The sequence below is a fragment of the Clinocottus analis genome, unplaced genomic scaffold, assembly GCF_023055335.1.
Source record: "Clinocottus analis isolate CAN_PGR_092001 unplaced genomic scaffold, fCliAna1.0.p SCAF_13, whole genome shotgun sequence".
NCBI classification, from domain to species: Eukaryota; Metazoa; Chordata; class Actinopteri; order Perciformes; family Cottidae; genus Clinocottus; species Clinocottus analis.
In genome coordinates this window covers 4,189,671-4,210,478 of record NW_027175854.1, presented here as the reverse complement: position 1 = coordinate 4,210,478, position 20,808 = coordinate 4,189,671, and the positions used below count along the sequence as shown (strand labels likewise).

General features: G+C 42.4%; 3 protein-coding genes across 10 annotated transcripts; 2 read left to right on the top strand and 1 right to left on the bottom strand.

The window, feature by feature from the left end:
- The first annotated feature begins 1,088 nt into the window (after positions 1-1,088).
- LOC137783659 (AP-4 complex accessory subunit RUSC2) lies at positions 1,089-13,633 on the top strand. The gene is made up of 10 exons (XM_068573842.1): positions 1,089-1,370; positions 4,020-5,367; positions 5,558-5,852; positions 5,971-6,984; positions 7,991-8,067; positions 8,207-8,381; positions 8,517-8,622; positions 8,735-8,781; positions 9,266-9,926; positions 10,067-13,633. Exons 2-10 carry the CDS (start codon positions 4,075-4,077, stop codon positions 10,176-10,178), a joined length of 3,780 nt encoding a protein of 1,259 aa, XP_068429943.1. The 5' UTR covers positions 1,089-1,370; positions 4,020-4,074; the 3' UTR covers positions 10,179-13,633.
- Positions 11,972-15,363, bottom strand: cimip2b (ciliary microtubule inner protein 2B). Its single transcript, XM_068573852.1, has 6 exons — positions 15,241-15,363; positions 14,638-14,846; positions 13,908-14,062; positions 12,669-12,795; positions 12,286-12,498; positions 11,972-12,176 (listed from the first exon to the last, which is right to left on the bottom strand). Exons 1-6 carry the CDS (start codon positions 15,303-15,305, stop codon positions 12,067-12,069), a joined length of 879 nt encoding a protein of 292 aa, XP_068429953.1. The 5' UTR covers positions 15,306-15,363; the 3' UTR covers positions 11,972-12,066.
- Positions 13,918-20,409, top strand: si:dkey-106l3.7 (uncharacterized). 8 transcript variants are annotated; one of them, XM_068573850.1, is made up of 9 exons: positions 13,918-14,173; positions 14,667-14,797; positions 16,008-16,128; positions 16,526-17,363; positions 18,803-18,955; positions 19,145-19,322; positions 19,467-19,549; positions 19,723-19,817; positions 20,107-20,409. In XM_068573850.1, the coding sequence occupies exons 4-9, from the start codon at positions 16,584-16,586 to the stop codon at positions 20,189-20,191; spliced, it is 1,374 nt and encodes a 457-aa protein (XP_068429951.1). In that variant the 5' UTR covers positions 13,918-14,173; positions 14,667-14,797; positions 16,008-16,128; positions 16,526-16,583; the 3' UTR covers positions 20,192-20,409. The 8 variants fall into 8 exon arrangements, with proteins under 8 accessions (XP_068429951.1, XP_068429946.1, XP_068429952.1 ...); XM_068573845.1 differs by having other exon boundaries at positions 13,922-14,173; positions 16,469-17,363; positions 18,803-18,964; XM_068573851.1 differs by having other exon boundaries at positions 13,923-14,173; positions 16,707-17,363; positions 18,803-18,964.
- The last annotated feature ends 399 nt before the right edge of the window (positions 20,410-20,808 follow it).

The following is a 20,808-nucleotide window of genomic DNA, read 5'->3' as shown; positions in this document are numbered from 1 at the left end:
GTGATTACATCTGCTACTCCTGTGTCACTGAAAGGTTATTTATGTCTCAACATTAGTTGATTTAATTAATTTAAGTTGTATTTGACAAATTGTATAATAATAAGTAAATCATAATTTCAGTCCACCTAGTTTCTAACTTCATCATCATCGTCACTTCCCTTTCCCGTTTCCAGTTCATTCACAGTTGTCTCCCGTTTGCTCCACCCAAAGCCCGACGCTGTTTCCGCGTGGTCCTAGCGCGTGCATGCGTCACTACCTTTTTCCTGCTTTTTGTGTAGATTGTTCAAAGTGTGTGTGTGAGAGGGATCCAATATGGTCTTCTCAAAAAGAGGTTGAGCAGCATGTCTCTGCTGTATTGCGCCCTTACTAGTACCTATAGTATATATAATACAGGGTTACCACATGATGACATATTGTACAATCGTCTTATTAAAATCAATATCGGAACTCTGACTTCTCATCTTCGCCACTAGAGGGCAGGCGAAGGCAAGTTGATTTGGATACATGAACACTTCACCTTTGCGCGTGTGATTTCCCCTCTGGATCTGACCATCAAACTGTAGTATCCCATAAGATAATTACTTACTCTATGGCTTGTTTCATTTTGGCTCCATTGTTAAGGCATCAACACAACTACAATGAATAGTTATAAAAACGTGATCAAATGATGTGTGGACATATTTGTATCACTTTATTTCTTTCAATGTAGCTGTTCATCTCAAATTCAATAATTTTATAATTATAATAATTTTATTTTGTAGATAAAAGGATGAAACAGTAAGGAGTTGTATCTAATACAATTGGAACAATGATAATTTGGCATAATTGCCTTAATTATCGTCGTTTTTGGGGTGTGTCAATATCCTTATTTAATAGCTCATATTTGTGACTCATTATTAGAAACTACAAAATATGCCCGGGCTCTGTACTAACACTGAGCAACATGACCCTTTAACAATGAACTCTGTCACCCGGTGTCTTGGGTCCCTGAGTGGCGGACTCTTCTCCCTCTCCATTGGTTGAGGTCTCGTGACGGGATGTCTCTGTCAGGCTGAGCGGTGCTGAGGCTGCGACGCGGGGACTGCCGTCTCTGTTCGGACCTCAGCGTCGGACCCGTTTTAATTTTACGCCATCATGTAGGCACGTTCCCGACGTGAGCCCTTGCTTTTTTTAATGCTTTTTTTTATTACGGATATCAGTTAATAGAGCCGCAAATATTAGCTTTCTATTGCATCTTTGACGTCAGAGGTGCGTCGAGCACTCGCGTGATAAAAAAAAAAAATGTTTGGTGGCATCATTTTGGATCCAGCATTTTTAAACCACATGGAAGAAGAGGATGGACGTCGCGTTTGATTCAGTACTGTTATCAAGTAGGTGGCACTATTAAAGGATATTAGGAGGTTTGCTGGTGATGGCGCAAGTGCACCAGCGCTTCTCTTCATGCATACTTTGCCTTGAAGTGAATTATTCTCCTGTTCTGTTTTGAATATCTTGTCTACTTTATTTATGAGTTAAGTCTGTCTTTGTGTGATATATAGACAGTGTGGAGGAGAGAAAGAGGGAGATGCTACTTCTGTCATGGGTTGTTTATTTGGCTTGCATCTCTTGTTGTCTAGCATGTTGTTCTATTTTTAATATTTCCCTTTCATCATAAAAAAACAACACATATAGGTCCATTGCCATGTCGTGCAGGCCCCATCTGTGGTCTTCCGCTTCTCTCGGTCCATATGCTGCATGTTTTTACTCTGTAGGTCGAGCATCACATCTCATCATGTTCATGCTGAAACTTTTCCTCTCTTGAATACAGACCAATACGAACTGCAATGAGGTTCTGTTATCAGAGAGACATTATGGTTAGTTATCAGCCTCACTATCCGTTTCTATCTCCAAGCACAGAAGCAGGAGTGAACCTCAGACTCTTTGCAGCCATAGAACCACACGGTCTCGTCCCTCATGGGAGACGGCTGACTTGACCTGACAGACATTTCCAGTGATAGTTCAGTTCATTACGGCCATCTCAGTGTGCTCCAGTGCCCAGAGGACAGAGCTGCTAGGGGACCTCCTGCCCCGTGATAGCCTTTACAAGAGTCGTATATCCGCTTAGCAGTGAACCTGTTAGTCCTCTGCAGACAACTAGTCGGTCATACTGGCCGAGTTGTGTGGTACTATACTATTGAACTGTTGAAAATAGGTATTGACATGATAAATCAAGATTCAATGCAATGCGGCCCCCTAGGTAGGCTACATTACGAGAGACATTGTTTTTTATAATCAAACTAAAGCATATTCATTTCTAAAGATTTTGTCGAAAGCGTTCAGCAGGACTTCCTCCACAGAAATGTGTGGTATGTTTTGTGTAAAGTCTCTCTGAATGAAAGCAAAAATCAGACGGTTTTGGCCAAACAGTGATTCAGTGTGTTGCTTAAGGACAAGGCAGTAACCCCATGATTAAAGGCCTAACCGCGCTACTTCCTGCTTTGATGTGGAGCTACGCAATGAGGTGCCAAACAATAGCGTGTGTCTGTGTTTTATATATTTTTTATAACTAAGTGGATAGCCACATTTACATATAAAGAATTAGATCAAACCTAGACTGCTAGACTAGATTTAAGAATACATTAAATGTATACATTTGCCAAAATAAAAGCCTGGCTCTGGTGTTGTCACAGACTTACAGTACACAGTGTGTGAAATGATCATATTCTTTTTTACTTTTTGCTGAAGAAAAGTTCACCAAGTCTCACATCTAAACCACATCCACTTTTTTTTTTATTTATCAGACTGATATTTCTGCCTTTGAGCATATTTTGATTTGTTTACTCTTTGTTGCCATAGGATGGATGTTGTTTACGGCAGAAATGTGATGATAAAGAGGATTATCTCCTCTGGAACAGATGTTGTTTGTTTACACACGTTCTGCCCATACGGTGCACAGCAATGACGTGTCTGAACCGATGGTGTGTGACATAAAGCCCCCGACAAAGTCATAAAACAGCGATGTTGCAGCAAAAATATTGAATTTCTGATCACGGCTTTTAATCTTGTTTAAATTCTCAACATAGCACCAAGACTATGTAACACCGCTGACGGCAGATATCAGCAAATGGTGTGTGGGTGTATCCTAGCAACATTAATTATTACTGATAACTTAAAAGGATTATTTCACGAATGAATGTCATTCGTGTTTAAATGTTTTATGTGCTTTGTAATTAAAACATTTTCTACTTAACAATAGTCCTGATGAACGTTATGCTGCGTATGTGTATGTCTGTAAAATCAGGAGCGATGTGGATGAAGTGGGGCTCAATATTGAATGAACTGAACTGATGTGAAAGTGTATTTAATCTTAGCGGTGCCAGACGAGCATCTCTGCAGTGCAGCTGCCCTAGTTACAGAGCAGCTGAGTAACTGAGAGAGATGTGGTTGGCCCAGACAGAGAGAGGAGGAGTTTGTTAATGGTTGACTGAATTTTGGAGGGTAGGCTGGGCTGAGGGCCAAAAGGAGGAAACACAGTAGGACTTTGACTGGAGGACCAGCGGTGTTAAGTGAGCAGACTCTAACAGCACGAGCCTGCAGTTTTCATATTCTGTTGGGTTGCCATTACTCCAAAATTAAAGATGCACAATGAGGTCCCACAGGCTTTTAGCATTACAGCCAGCAGGGTCATTGAGTCCAATAATCAAGAACCACATCCAGAGGGACATAATTATGAACACTGTATATGTAGACACCACCAAGAAACATACCAATGTATCCTGATTACATTTACATGCAACATTAAAACATGGTCCAACTGTGCGAAACTGAAAACGTTTTATTCTCAAATGCAGATTGTCCAAAATGGTATCTCTGCTCTTAGAGAAGTCTTAACTGTCTAAAAACATCCCAGACACAATTGTTAATAATAATAATAAACATCCATTGTGGTCTTGCATAGTTCCAAATATGTTTCTGCAGCATTGATAAGATTAAAAGCAGATTCATCCTACTCATAAAAGATGTATTCTATTTTTTTCCAGGATTTAATCTGAGGAAGATGGAGACAGTTTCCATGGTTCAGCCTGATCCAGTAGTATGATTGCAGGATCCAGTCTTTCAGGGGACACCCTGATAGCGTGCCGCTTCCCTGTGGTTCAGCTTCCCACTTGGCAACTTAATGTCCAAGCCCTGTGCAGTTCGGCAAAGCGACCCGGCCGGCTGTGCTCTGTTGGCCTGACGCGAGCCGTGTCCCTCCCGGAGCGAGACTCGCACAACCAAGAGCATTCCTTGGCTGGTGGTCGAAGACCTTTTTCCAGCAGCTACGGTAGTCTCAATGAGGACCGAGCAGAGGAGGAGGGGGGCAGTGACAGCAGCGGGAAGTACGACTCCAACTCATCACCGGAAGAGACAAGTTCCCATCTGAAGAAGGAAAGCTCTGGAGCTAGAGACAGTCTGCGGTCACACAACTCATTTCTTGCCAATACAGAGCTCGATGAGGACGAGGAAGATGAAGATAGTGACGGAGATAATCTACACAGGTATCATGAGGACTCATCTTTTGTCTTGCATGGGAATTCCAACTGGCCTCAAAGTAATGGAGCCAGAAATCATACAACAATGTCCCATGGAGAAGTGGACAGTGAGTGGGGCAATGAAGGGACCATGTTGGGTCTGGAGAGAGACCAGGATTGGCTCTCTAACCAGGCTCACGTGCCGGACTCGCTGCAGACTGAAAGCCAGGGCTTTCGTGTGAGCAGATCTGGCCTCACAGTGATGGCGTATGGAGAGCAGGGCTCAGACAGACTGAAGGAGAACATGTCACGCTGCATCCACAGCCAACGCAAATGTTCCCCAGAACTGCTTTCCAACAGTCACACAGAGTACGTCAGTGACTCTTCCTGTAACAGCTCTGATGGAGTCTTGGTTAACTTCTGCACTATTTATAACAAGAGCAACAACCCTGCCACACCTAATGACCTGAGCAGTCCTGCAGTTCATCCCTATCAGTCATGTGAGGGATCTGTGTTCCTCAACCTCCAACCCGTTCCTCAGACTCCAGCTGAGAACCTCCAACACGACGACATGACCGTTAACTCTCCCTTTAAAGAGGATGTTGACACGACGCCCTCCGCTTCTTGCTGGTCTCCGCAGGGCCTCGACTCTAACTGCAACCTTTATTCCCTGGAGCCGCTGCCCCCTGGTCTCTCCTCGCTGGAGGTGTCTGACCTGGCCGCCTGTCTCCAAAGCCAGGCCACACTGGCCATGGAGACCAACCAGAAGTACTACAAGCTTGTGACTTGTGACCTCTCCTCCCAGTCGCCCAGTCCAGCCTGGTCCAGCCTCACCAGTTGCCCCGAGGGTCAGAGCCAAGACAAAGAAGTCAAAAAGGTAATGTCTCGGAGATGATATATGTATGTTACCTATTTAAATAATACAGTTGCCACTGGTCAATGACAACCATGTATCTCCAAATGTGGTGATATTTGATTTTCTTAATGAGGATTAATTATCCTACTTTTTAAACAATATGCCATTTGTCGAAACATAAGCAGTTCTTTCTTTACTATATCACCATCAGGAGAATGAGGATCAGCAAAAGGAAAAGAGGTTCTCCTCCGCACAATGCAGCACCGGGTTCGACTACTCTCAGTGTCAGACCTATGATTATCAAGTTGCCACCACCTCCACTAAGAAAACCCTCTGCAAGAAGAAACACACAGACAGCACCCAAAACCTGTCCCAAACACCGTGTTCGCTGTGTCCCAGCAAGTGGAGCCCACATAGCAGTAAAAGCCAAGACACAATGGCTGCGTCCACACAGCCATGTGTGAATCAGCACCAGGAGCACTGTGCTACAGACGCTACTGAGAAGGGTAAGTCAAGTGTTTTCTTTCTTTCTTTCATTAGCAAGAGAGCAAAAAAACAATTATAGAATACCAGGAAAAAGGTGAATCTAACATCTATTTTTCTTATCCCATACCTCCATCCCAGGTGCATGTTCACTGGAGAATGCAGTGGTGCGCTACAGTAAAGCACAGAGACCAACCTCGCTGCCCATCCAGCCCTTTGTTCTCGTCCCCGCAGGCAGACCCCAGACCCAGCAGTTGGGCTGTCTTCTGGACCAGTACATAAATCAAAAGAGCAGCAAGTCTGGTAGCTCCCAACCAGGCCCCAAGTTCAGCATCAGAAGAAGTCAATGCTTTTCTAATCTTCATCCCTCCACAATGGCCAACCACTACCCCATCTTTCTGGAGGCTCCTTCGAGCTCTGACACCTGCTCCACCTGCACGCCGAGCCCAGAGTGTTCATCCAGCCGCAGACACACATGGAGCCAATCCAGCAGAGGCCAAGGACGCCCGAGTCCATGCGCCTCAAAAAACAGTCTGGATCCAACTCACAGTTGCCCAGAGCCACAACTGGTTCAAGATATAACAAGCCCATACTCAAGCGAAACTCAGAATACTTTTTCTAATCTGTTTTCAACCCCAAGTCAGACAAACCTTGTGAAAATTCCCACCTACCAGACCCTTATTAACCTTACTCCTGATGAGAGCCATGCCAACACTGAGCCCAAAAGTCCCTATCAGTCCCAGAGCCACACCTCCTATGATCCATTATTCTCTCATACTCATACACCTCCTACTTTACTCCTAAACACTGAAGCCCATCAACCAAACGTGCAGGTTTCCTTGTCTCCTCCCACCACCGTACAACCGGAAAAGAAGTTCCCTCAGTGCCGGGCTGCAGAGTCAGCCAACTCAAGCTTTTTTCACAGTAGTTTTACAGCTGCCCTCTCCTCTGTAGCTCCTTTCTCCTCTTTGAGTTGCTTGCTGTCCTTGGCTGCTTCTGGCCTGCAAATCCAGGACTCTGCTGGTTTCAATGGGAAACAGAGTCAGAGTCAACATAGTGAATCTATGATCCTGAGTGACAGGCCGCCCACAGAGTTCTGCCTCTCCCCTGCTACATCTTATGAGTCCATGTCAATCAGCCATCTTCAGAGGAGAGGTGAGGCCAATGGATGACTGACAACAGTTTGTGTTAAACATACAGTATATGCTATACATTGAAATCTGAATGGAGTAGAATAGTGACCTAGTAGCAGCAATGACTGGATTCCTCCTTGATTGGATTGTCGATCCAGTCATGAGCTGTAAAGAGCAGCAATAAAAAGTGACTGCTGTAGCAGTGCCTTCAATACCCTGAAGGGGCTTCCTCTCAAACATGACCTATTTTTAACTCTCCCTGCACAGGATTGGCTGAGCCTCCTGCTCTGTATCCTATGTCTGTGTGTGACTGCAAGCTCAAAGAGAGGATGAGAGAGGGAGAATTATGCAGTAGGAACAGTGCTGAAGATTTATGAACACACCTAATCATTGTGTTGTACCACATGGGTCACTTGGTGCAAATTTGATTTGATAAATGTGAGCCTTTTGCAATGAATTATAAACGATAGAGACATTGTGGTGAACAGTCAGTGTGGTGCGGCACTGCAGGGCAGCATCAATGCGTAAAGAATTTAATGTGGCATGTGCAGAGGCTAGCCAGGATGAGATGAAGAAAGGCAGGGGAAAGCAAGTCAATGAGGACTGCTGCTAAAAAGACTCTTTCATCTTTAGTTCACTTTAACATTTGCATTCCCACAGTATGATAATGAACCCTGAAATTAAGCTCTCATATTTATATGCACTGACCTAGTTAGGATAGGGAAATTATTATTGAGCAAGTTTTGTTCATTGCTTGACTCTTAGATTCTTTGAACATGTAAAACATCAGACAGGGCAGAAAAATCATTGCAACCTTTCAACCAATACAAATCCCCTCGTTTAAAGTACAATGTACTTTTACTGGAAACAGGTTAGTTAGATTTTCTTATTTGATGAAAATAACACACTACATTGTCATAAGAAGGGTTTTTTTTTACTATGTAACGTTTTGTATAGCATCATATCAATGTTTTTGTTTCTGCCCAAACAATGCTTTTCCAACCTCTTACCTCGTCCAATGTCTCTAGGTTTGCTGAGGTCTGTGAGCAGGGCGGTGGATTTGATCATGGCTCATTTTGGCAGCAGCAGAAACCCTGAAGAAAAGGTATAAATTTGTCTCTGCTGAAGCACCTTGAAAGATGTATCACAATGGAAAAGCAACGTAGTGGTATTTTTGGACTGGAGTCACATTACTTGGGTCAGCAGGAAATATACTGTATCATATGTCTTTCCTCCTGCCACAGATGCGTCTAGGCAGCAGCTCCCGCAGTCCCACAATAGCCGGTCTAGTTCTTGAACATCTGTGCCCGGCGATCCAGAATATTCTAGAGGACGGTCTCAGGGATCACAAACTGGACCTCGTCATCGGGCAGCGACGCAACAACTCCTGGAGTGTGGTGGAGGTCTCCACTCGGCTGGGTAAATGTAACCAGAGTGATCGTGTTTCAAAGGAAGTGTCATGAATGTCCTGGCTGGATGTACTGGTGCGGCAGCATTATTTGTGATACACGGTTTGTTGTGTGCTCAAGTATTTTTGGTCACTGTCTGCCACAGGCCCATCCACCAGGGTCCTCCACAGCCTGGTCTCCAAAATCAGACAATGTTCCCAGCTCACCAGCCACTGCATGAGATTGAGAGCCTTCATTATGGGCCTGCTTAAGTGAGTACTGGAATTACCATTGACCACACTAATGATGCTAAATAATGTTCATGCAATTACACAAGCATTCATTTATGTTTATTTACACTAATGTTTATTTTCTCTATTTCAGCTTGAGGGCTTTGGAATTCTGGCTCAGTCACCTCCAGAGTCTAAAAGGTGAGTGAGCAGTCATTTTACAATATAGAAGCATAAAATATAAAATGGTGTAAATATCTCAACAACTATAGAAAGGACTGTGATGAGATGATATAATAATATTCATGTTCCGCATATAATTAATTGATACAACTTTGGTGATCTCCTAACTTTCCTGTTCATTTTTTGTTCAGGTTTGTTGATGAACTTTGTGTTTAGTGCTATTTAGCAAATGTTAGCATGCAAACATGCTAAACTGAGATGGTGAACATGGTAAACAAAAACTGCTTAACATCAGCCTGTTAATTTGACAAAGATGTTCAAGAGTCATCAGCTGTTCTGATGAGAATATCTGTGAGATGTGGTTGAAGGTCTGAAAATAGAGTAGCTATGATCCTTGCTGCTCTCAGACACATTAACATATTGTGATTGTGACTGTGTTAGCAAGCTGATGTTAGCATTAAGCTAAATGACAGATTATTATTGCTTCTTTGTATGTCCACAGATGTGGTGACAACATACTACCATTCTTGGGGGTTCCTGTGCATGTCACTGGGTCAGTGTCAGCCCTTGTTTCAGGAGCTGCTACTTCTGCTGCAGCCGCTCTCTGTGTTGCCCTTTGACCTCAACTTGCTCCTGGAGCCCCGATTGTTACGCAACAGACAGCTTTGTTCTGAGGAGCAGGGAGTTTCGCCGCTTCCGCCGTGCTCAGCTCTCCTTGTGACCAGCTGGCCACGACTGCAAGCTGACAGAAAGGTAGACAGCAGTCAGCAAACTAAGATGTCACACCAGACGAGACTGCATCACCAAGAGTCTCCCAGTCCTCAGAATTGCATCCGGCCGGATTGTGGAGGGATGCAGACCAACAGGAGTCCCCCGTTAGCTCCTATTCCAGAGTGGTGGCCGAAGGAGCCTCACCTTATGGATGGTGAGGTTGAAAGGGGAGATTGCAGCCAGAATTTTGCGGGTACTTGGTCTCAAATAAGTATGGACAGCCGGCAAGAAGAGCAGAGGGGAGAGAAAGACAATGAGACACCGATTGCGTCCACTTGTGTCCAGGCTGAGAGTCCGTGTCAGGGTGGGCTGCGCTGGGCCAAACTGTTTGGAGCAGCTGATACTTCCACCAGGACAGAGGCAGTTTCTCAGAGTAGAGCACAAAACAGAAGGTACGAACCAGCAGTGAGCAATGACATCAAGTAGCCTACTGATTTTGTGATTTTCTTACTAATTTAATCTATTATTTAGTTGATTTACAATCTTGACTGACTGACTAATAACCAATACCTTTACGTCATTGCTTTCATAGGTACAGGCGGCCATCACAGTGGCTGAACTTCGACAGATCACAGCTTGGACTGTTGGCTCAATCCATCAAGTCAATGAAGCTAGGAGGAGCTCAGACTCACAAAGACTGCTGAAAGTAAAACCTGATGTAGGTTGAGGATACAGTGGAGCCTATTTACTGTAGTAAGAAAACATCTTAATGTAACTGCATGATAATACAAACACAGTGCTGAACTGATCAGAAAGCACATCGCGTAACAAGTCAGGCAATGGCCCCTTATTCATCAAGCGTTGCGTTGCACCACTTGTTCAAGCATGTGTGCCCTTTGTAAGATCTTAGTATCAGCTGCAACAGCGTGTGTTTGGTAGTGTTTTCACCGTGTAATTCTATGTGTGTGTCATCAAGGCAACAAGTGGTCCAGGAGACACTACGTAGCTAACGAGGACAGAGGAGGTGTTCAGTACTTTGACTGTTTGTGCACTGCCTTTGTCACCACAGTAGCGTCACAACCGTACAAGATGCGGTCACGAAATGTTACCACTGTGCATTTAAAATAACAAAGGTCAAGTTTGGAGATGGCTGTGGTCTGAACCAGGGGGCTAAAGGGTCAGTGGCACCTTCACTTTACGCCAATGGCCCAATTTGGAATTGTGGCTGATTTGATCCCAAGATTTTTTCCCATCACAAAACCTTTACAATGTGAGAGGAAACATTTATAATGCTGTCCAACCAACTTTTGAAAGAAGTCGCTGAAGCAAACGCTTTAACAAACTGAGCACTGAGCCAAAAATAACAATTTAACGTCTATATATGATATTATCCTTTGTGAATGTTGGTATTACTTTGTTTTATTATTTACAGTTAGTTGTAAATAGTAGTTTATGGGATATTTAGCTAGCCATTAGTTTGACTAGTTAGGCTAACTTTTTGTCCTAGTTTGAAAGGTTATAATGTCAAAAAGCTATAGTTAGTTTTTTTTTTAGTTGGTTAGAAATCGCTACACTTACTCTTGTAAATTACTGATTTATTGCATTTAATCTAGTAATACATACATCCACATTTTGTAAACACCTACATTATAACTGGGTTTAACTTTGGCTCTAAATCTTAAAATGTCCCTTGGTTGTTGCTTTATTGGTGTTCTTTGGTAATTTGTGCTCAAATTGGTGGTGAGATAAATCTCTATCATTGTGCTCAGAAGAGACTGGATCACTTCCTCAGATCCTGAGCTGTTTTCCACAAAACTGCTTGATGAATGAGGGCCAATTTACAGTTGCACTCTGGAGTAAATCTCCTACATATTTTCTGTAGGTGGAAATGAATCATTTAATGTATATATTGACCTGCTTTAGACTGTTTGACATTATCTCCATAGCTGTACCTTTAATTTATAGACAAAAAAAGAAGAAAGCAAAGCCTTCTTACTCGTGCCAAATATGCTAGACATCAGCCTTGTGGATATTTAGTGATGTTTTGTTTCAGTAACTTGCTTTCTTGAGCAAATCCCTGCATGGATTTACTTTCGGTGCATGAGTTAACAAACATACAGTAGGTGCTTCATTACTTCCTACATCTCTTCACCTCCTTTCCTTTTTTACATGTGTGGAATTGTTTGGTATACAGTGGAACGTCTTCCAGTGAAGTCAATTGAGTTTGACAACTAAAAGCCATCTTGTGGCTGTTTCAGGTATTAAGTGTGTGTGAGGTATATTTTGATAGACTGGTGGTTAGATACAAGGATGGGCAAAAAAACGGAAAAAATGTGTTAATACTGAATTTTCAATGTACTGCAATAATGTGAAGTCTGTGAAATAGTTTTCCCCAGCATCATTTTTCTCAATGTCTGAATGCTTCCTCTGATGCCCAGTGACAATCAAAGTCTGTCAATAAAGACTTCTTCTTGTATGCCATGACAACAGCGAACAGTAACAATGCACAGTAACAATCTTTATTTATGGGTTCCATGTTAATGAGGACTTCTTGGTACGTTGTCAGATTTAACTCATGTCACATTTATGCTTTTAAAGAAGTGCATGATGGTTATTTGAATGAATTCTCCTCTTGATGCCACTCTTTTCCAGGGCATTCTTGGAAAGTTGGCCAAAGGTTTGTCCGTACATAAACTGGTATCCTGCAGGATGGTGCAGAGCAAGACATGCTTGATCTTGACGTTCAATTCATTTCAGCAACTTTTATAAAATGACTCGTAATCAAAATGTGTTGCTAACACTGACACCGACCTGGGATGTGTCCGGTGAATGACGGCACCACAGCCCTGTTTGATGGATAGATAGTGGGCATGGGACTTATTGTACTATCCCTCCTCCCTGGGATGCCTTGTGATGTGGAGTCAGCCCGCTGCTGCTTCCCAAACTGGACCAGTGCCTGGTTGGTAGTGATGGGGAAACCTTTTCCAATTAGGAAGCGCGATTTCGGCACATGTCCTTTAAAACCTGCAAAGAGTTATCACTCAGTGAGCTGCTGGAGTATTGTTGTATATTCTTCGGCATGGTATGCAAGGGGGAAAGAAACTATAAAAGCCAGTACCGCTACTGTATATATGTACAAAAATAGCTTGTTATTGCAGTTTTAAGACTGCAATTGTTAAAGGTCTCTGTTGTACCGGAGATAAAGTACTTGTGCGGGTTATCATCATCCATGAAGTATGGCTTTCCAATGGGGGTGAAGGACTTCAAGGGCCTGCAGGTAATCCCTGTGTTAGAGATTGCTGTCGAGGGGGGTCTTGGTGTCTGGGCCAAAATATAACAGAGAACAATTAGAACATGACTTAGAGATCATTTGAATATCACCATATATTTAAATACATATAAATAATATAAATATGTGCCATAAAAAATGGATTAAGTTGCGGAAAATTACTTTTAGTTAATAATAAGATTAAAACATTTTTTATGTGAATCTCAGAGACAGAATTTGTGAATCTGTTGTGTATCGCATTTCAGTAGCGTAGAGAAAATAGTCGTATGTGTTTGGCGTTGCTATGCAACGCCAAACACATACGGGACGCGCATACGGGACTATAAAACTGACTAAGTGCTAAATCTAAGTGCTCTCGCTGCTTCTGTCCGTCTTTTCTCCGTTATTTCCCCTCCATGATGATGTTTAGAGAACTTGCCTCACGTCGGGAAATTGCAGACGGTGATTATCTTTTATTGGAAATCATCACTATTTTGTGATCAAACCCTTTTCATTCCTCGTCTTCGTTTCCTGTTTTACGCGCTAGCTTCCTGCTATTATATTGTGGACGTAAACAGCTAACGTTACGCTGGTTAGGGCTTTCATTGTGGAGGGGAAACGGAAATAGAGGAGGATTTGTTCGAGTGAAAAGGGAGACAAGAATAAAAGGGTTGCCGTCTTGTCTTACCTGACGGAGCAGCGAGTTATTTTATTATTATAAAAGTATAGGCGCAAGAGAAACCCCCGCTACACGTTTGGTAAATGTCAAGCTTGAAATGACGACTAACGGTCGCGCAATTTAAATCTACCTGTTATTTTGAGTGCGCACTGATATGAAACGCTGGTTAATGTAAACAGGCTGTACAGTACTTTATTGTCTGAATAAACTACCCCCCCCCCCCCCCCCGTGACTCACTCTCAACGAATCAGAATGCTTGATTTGATCGACCCGTATTATAAATTACAGTGAACCGACCCTGAGGTTCCACTGTAGATAATTAAACAAGAGTGGACTTATTCAGAGGTGCCTGTCAATATGTGTGTGTGTGTGTGTGTGTGTGAGAGAGAGAGAGAGAGAGAGAGAGAGAGAGAGAGAGAGAGAGAGAGAGAGAGAGAGAGAGAGAGAGAGAGAGAGAGAGAGAGAGAGAGAGAGAGAGAGAGTTACTTCCAACTGTTGGCTGTTGTTGTTGACAACAGCTGGCAGGTCTGGTAATTGCGGTTGGATCTTCACACGCCCTTCGTCGTAAAACTCGGACAGTGCTTTATGACACATTTCTGAGTAGCTGCAGGCAAAGTAGTTCTGTCTTTTTGGAATGAAGCCTAAAACAAAAAGGGCCCGTTCAGCCAAATGGCTTGTGAGTTTCTAGCCATGAAGAAAGTTTTGCTTTTATTTATTTTTTAGGTTCATCCGCTGAGCAAATGAAACCAAAGGTAGTAACGTTTTTGTTGTTGTTTTGTAATATGAGTGAATTGACCTAAAATATGTGTATGTGTGTGTGTGCATGCATTGTAAAAATAAGAAAGAAGGGACTTTAACTTTAAAATCACAATTTCAAACATTGCTACAAATATGTCTGTTTGGTGTATGTTATGTTGATTTTCAACACTGTTTCACTTAACTGGCTGTTTAGACTTAATAATTTAGCAGCTGGACACAGATTAGTCTCATGTTCTCGAGGCCTCATGTTGTTGTGCTGTGACAACTATATAAAAACACATTGCCAGATTTGACTTCTCATAATAATGCAAATCCTTGCCAGGTATTTCTCACCGTTACTAGGTCATTAAAAGTTTGTTCATTTCATTCTTAGCACATTTTCTAACCATTATGAAATCATTGTCCATGAGGGGTTCGGTTACTTTGTTGACCCTGTGTGTTGGTGTGCGATACCAACCTGTGTACCCTGGTATCATCTTCTTCAAGTTACATTCAGGGATGCTTCTCAGTCTCAGACCAACGTCCGACTGTGTGGAGGGGATGGGACCCGTGTGGAGGACCAGCATATTGGAGCGTTGCCCATCCGGACTGGTCAGCAGCTCTGCTGTGTGCTGGCCGTAAGACTTCCCCATGTTGTACTTGAGCTGCGGGCAGTACCCTGTGTACCTGAACACAATAGGGAGTCTTGGGTAAACACAAACTATATATACAGCAGGGTCTCAGTAGCAACTTTTCAATTGGAAACAATAAGATAGAATTGAGATACATAGTTACGGTCAATTAAGCAGATTTACACACAAATGATTTTACAGTAGGATGTAGAGCGGACAACAACTTAACAGGAACGTCTTAGTCACAAATACAATACTATATATATATATATATATATATATATATATATATATATGAAAATAAGGCTGCATAGATTTACACATGCTCTTCTCCTATGAATAGTTAGCAGACATTATAACCCTGCGCAGTTCTGCTGCGTGTGTTGTCTTCTGTGTACACAGGTATAGTTATTTCGTACCGAATCTCGTGACAGGAGACATGTACTTACCCCGGCACATAATGCGGATCAGGTGTCAGCAGAATTTTGCTGAATGGAGGAGCGTATTTCTCCATATTGGACCCGTTTGATGCTGAACCAGGTCGCCCTCCTGAGCGCAGTGTTTGCTGGTTGCTACAGAGAATCAAATACAAACACACTGAGCTCAATGTCACTGAACTGGCATGCGCACCAACACCCTTTCTGCAAGGACAAACATACTCTTGTTTTCTAGGCCTACTGATGGATAGATGGAAACATATCAGTAACAGTTCTGCTTACATCTCTCCCACTAATTGTGCAGTGTTTCACGTCCTTATCGGAGGAGCTGCTGTTCTCAGCTTTTAGTTTTGTTTGACAGACTGACGCAGCACTAAACCTCATGACTACACTCCACTGTTGTACTTGTCTGATGGGGTTATGGGGTTATGTTAATAAAGACCACAGCAAACATGAGGACAGCTAATGAGGATAATAATAATCTGTTGTGTGTATTTAACACAGACACAACAAATACCTGGGGATTAAATTGTGTGCATATTATATGAAGTACGTTTCAGAAGTAGAAGAAACATGTATGCATAATGGCTGACAAATAATTTGATTAGGGTTTATGTTTGAGCATAGATAAGTAGATCTGTTTATGACAAATTATTCAAAAATGAAATCATAAGTAAGTCCATAAATAAAATGGGGGAATAGTTAACTACCATCAGGACAACAATGTATGTTCCTGTGAGCACTGACGGAAAAATAACTCTTGTGTTTTGTCTTTCCAGGATTGTGAATGATCCCGTGCTCTCGATCTGATGCTGCCACTCTTTACCTGTGGAATGTAGATGTTATCTGCAGACAGGAGTGTCCACTCTACACATTCCTGCACTCGCAGAGAAATCTGAGGTTTGTTGAAATGACGAAACAACGTTTACTGTTTCAGCTTCACGCACATAATGCTGATCAACCACTGAAGAATTTAAACATATTATGTTTCCCTTCTCATATACTCACCCTTATGAATGAATGGGTTAGGAATGTTAAGGCATTGCTTATAGAAGTGAGTTTTATTTGCATCTCAGGTTGGAATCATTTTAATGGCAGTTGTGATTGTACTCCCTTTGCAGCATCTCTGTTTCTGTAAAGCAACACAAAACTAAAGTTTATATCTTAATTCGTTCTAAATACTGTCTGTAAATACACACGTAGAAATCTATGTGTTCATGTCAGAGCTTGTTTGTCTTAGGTGGCGACAACTGTATCATTTCAAACAACAGATGCAGATGAGTCACTTTCTTCCCAGAATCTAGTGACAGGAAGGAGCGGGTTTGAACATGCAGCTCAGCGCTGAAACATGACAGATGATGGGGAGAGGCGTGGTGAAGGAGCAGAGGCAGATCAGAGTGGATGTTTTGAATTCTACCAGTTCACCTCGACGAACGACTTGCGTGGGATGTTTAAACTGGCGTCTTGCTCATTTCCAGTTTGGAAGCAGAGGTGTGAGGGGCAGAGGGGAGATGAATCTTTACAGGAGCTTTGGAAACCTTTTGGAGGCTTGGGTAACCGAAGGAGGCCAGTGTCCGGAGACCGCATGGCTTGGAAATAATGATGAAGACCTTCCTACACCCTCCTCCGATGATGGGACAAATCTGCGCTCAGAATCAGTGGACTCTGGAGTGGAGACAGCCAGCTCTGTCATGTCCTTGCCTGCTACACCCTGCTCTGTCTCAACAGACGCCGCAGAAATAGACAGACTCACTCCGGCCTCAACATCACAGTCTCCCGTCTTCTCTTCGCCTGTGCTCCCCTCTTCTTCCTCTCTGCACCTCCGTCCCAACAGAGCTCAGGTGGACTCCACAGCCTTGCACTTAAAAGTGGAGCGAGCGCTGCAGAAGACTGACTCGAAGCATCTAAAGAACCACCGAGAGCCTCTCACAGTGGACGAGGTGCTCAGCCGACGGCCCCAACCATCTTTTGGACCCAAACGGCACGCCTCGGAGTTAGTGAGAGGTCAAAGGTCACCGAGTTCAGCCTTGGCGAGGACAGTCAACCCATCAGTGCCCAGGAGGCAGATGTCAGAAATGCACAGACGGCCACTGTCTACGGGTTGTGACATGCGGCCAGCTCAGACAAGATCAGAGGTGAAATGATGTTCATGTGACAAACCACACTGTGTTACAATTTAGTTTCAGCAGTTGAGTAGTTTGAGCGTTACGCCCGTTTCACAGTCACAAGTATCGTCTTGAGCAGCGCAGGTATGTCAACATAAGGGAAAAGCCAGAAACGTAGTCACTGAATTGTACCACAGTATGTAATTGTATCTTATAGTTAAAGGGTTGCGACACAATTTCACCAAGTTGCTCTGAAATCTAAAGTAGACAGACAGACATGTCATTACTCATACAGACTCTCTTTCATGCTCGCAACCTGTCACGAGTCCGTTTGCAGTGTGAGGATCATAAACCAGTCTGCCCAGGTGTCTTTACGCCTCCAGGCTAGAGAGGAATGGACAAAGACACGCATCGGAAGCTGTTAAACGTGACCGACATGTTGTTACCCAGATAATGGAAAATGATCTAAAAACATGGGATATATTCCTATTCACATTTGCTATGAGTTCGTGAGCTCAGTGTAAACATCCATTACTGTTGAGGGCACACACAAATGTTAAAACAACAGCATTCATTCTGTCATTTGTATGTAATTAGATCCTCAATGTTATTCCTGCTTGTGTGTGTGTGTGTGTGTGTGTGTGTGTGTGTGTGTGTGTGTGTGTGTATTCTGTTTCTTTCCTTGCATGGAGGCCAGCGGTAAAACGCTTTGATGGTACAGAGAAAACATATAATGCAGCCATAATTACACAATTATTTTGGTAATTAAATGTAATTATACGTTCATGATTCTGGTGAAAAGGGAAAGTGTATTAAAAATGAGAAGCAATCAGTGAGTCAGACAAAAGGTTAACCTTCCCCTTTGTGTCTAAAACACCAAACTCTCTCTAAATCTGCTATTATATATATTTTTAATTATAGTAATTATATTATTTTATGTAATTATTAATATATCTCATCTGTTCTATTTAGTTCTCCACTATAGAAAGTGCTTGTTGTATTTATAGATGTAGTGCCGCTGGTTTGACCAAACATTACATTTTCTGATACTTGTAGAAAGAACAGTGAATTGATAAAAACTCTGAACAGATTTATTAAATTGCAGACATAATTCTATCCATCAATCAAGACAAGGAGTCTACAATCTATGTGCTTTTAGCTCAATGCATTGTTGATCATCACCATGCTAACATTTGCTCAAAGCACAATCACCCAAATTCTTACAATTTCTCCTTCGCGAGAGATGAATGATTCTATCACATTTGACGTCAATCCAGCAAATAGTTGTTGAGGAATTTCCCTCAAAACCACAAACATTGACCAGCTGATGGCGCTGGTCCTCGTATGGGCACCACGGACGTCATGTCAATCCCTCTGGTAGATGGTTCAGTCTGGAAAACTACATTTGTAAATCTTGTCATGTATTGTATGCACAAGCTAAAGCTGTTCTTGCTTAATGCTCTGTGCAGGACCTTGGTGAGCAGGAGAAGACACGACTGAGTCCTGGGCTCTTCTACCTGGAGCAGGTGTGCCAAATGTTAGAGGAAATTGCCAGAAAACAGATGCACAGCCGAGCTACACAGATGGAGACGAATGCCCTGCAGGAACCTCCAAACACAGAGGTGAACCAGGTGAAGGCATTCATGTGGCTCATCTTTGTAAGGCGATTAAGAAGTTGTCACAGTTTCTACGTTGTATAAACCTTACATGAGCTTGTCAAACTGGTTATGACAAGATGTCGTCTCGCAGCCGTAGGGTTCTTATGCATTAAACCACAACAAAGTTTTCCCCATCACTTAACTCTCTTTCAGGTTGCTGACACATGTCAGAGTGACTCTAACGCTGCTGAGGAGGAGCTCTCTAATTGTCAGAGTCTTGAAAATATAGAAAGTGCAGAGCACAGTGAACCCCCGCCACAGAGAGATTATCCAAACAGACATTTTCGTCAGAGATCTGCTTCTGATACAAATATTTCGACACCCCACAGAAGTGAGTCAAAGTCCACCGACTGCTTTCCATTTTCACCTTTTGTGATTTTGTACATTCAATATGTTTTATATGGAAATATTTTTTGGTGAGTCTCGCTTGTGCTGCAGCTATGTTATTGTGTGTGCGCTTGTGTGAATGGTGCAGGAAAGATGCAGACCGACTGCAGAGGGCAGCATCTGAGTATAGACGACCTGCTGGAGAAGGATGAGGAAGACCATGAGAAGCAGGTAAAACACACCGACAACATATCATTTGTCCATAAGAAAAAAGAAAAACAGCTAAATCATACATACATTGTGTCATTTGAATTGTGTTATAGTGAGTTTCAAAAAATATGTCATTTTTTTCTCATAATATTCTTTTTTTATTTGACATTTTTTATTTTTTTGTGTATTTCCAGGGTTCTGAAAAAGAAGCGACGAATAGCAAAAGGAACTGGAAAATGAAATTTAACTCTTTGAAAATAGGGGAGTCGGCAGTAAGAGATACAAATGGGTGAGACATTGCATTTATGACTGTAGCCTCTAAGCGAACAGTGTTATTAATCTCATATGATGCATGATGCTCTGAGGAAATGTTTGTGCTGCTCCAACATGGCAGCAGGCCGCACCGACGCAGTGGTCCAGAACTAATGCACAGTCGCTGCAAAGGCTTTTGGTTGGAGTTCATTTTCAGTCTGTGCTTCTGTTCGTCCTGAACATTTTGTCCCTTTTCAAAAAAAAAAAAAAATGCCTCCATGTTGGCTTGCTTCGGCTTCTTTTTAATGAATTTTTTATCTGCACAGCCAACAGATGCAGTCATCTGAGAGAAACTCGGCCCGACGACGGCTGAGCCAGATGTTCAGGAGGAAGAAAGCTCGGCCTGTGTGAATGGACCACAGTGTGTCTGTCGTGATGTGTTGAAGAGGAGGAAGCTTTTCTTTAAACGGTGCTGTAACTACTTTAAAATGGACTTCCTATTCGGCCCATGAGCTGAAGAAATCTGCTCTGTTTATTTATTATCCGCTGTATACTTGCCTTTATTTTTTTATACTGAAATAATGAGTTTTCTGTAACCCGAGTGTAAATAAAATTTCACAAAATGTCAATGTTTATTTTTTTACAAACATCAAACTTGTATCTGTAATAAGCTGCAAATTGGTGAAGCACAAATTGGTATGCCCTGTACAGTATATTACAGTATAGTATGGAAAAAATATAATGTGAATATTCTATTTTTATGTATTTGATTTTGTTTTTTACTTCTGCCACATAAAAGAAACATGTTTCATAGCCATTAAATGTTGTGTGAGGACAGGGTAGTATGAAAGAACAATCGGCTAAGACTGAACCACATGGGCTGTCTAAGCTTATTAATTATTTAGTTGCCCAAAAAACACAAGTTTTCAGAGCCAGCGGAGAAGTCTGCATTTAGCTTGTTTTGTCCGACCAACGGTTCAAAACACCAACATAATCACTTTACAGTTTGTAAATTTAGCTAAGTAATT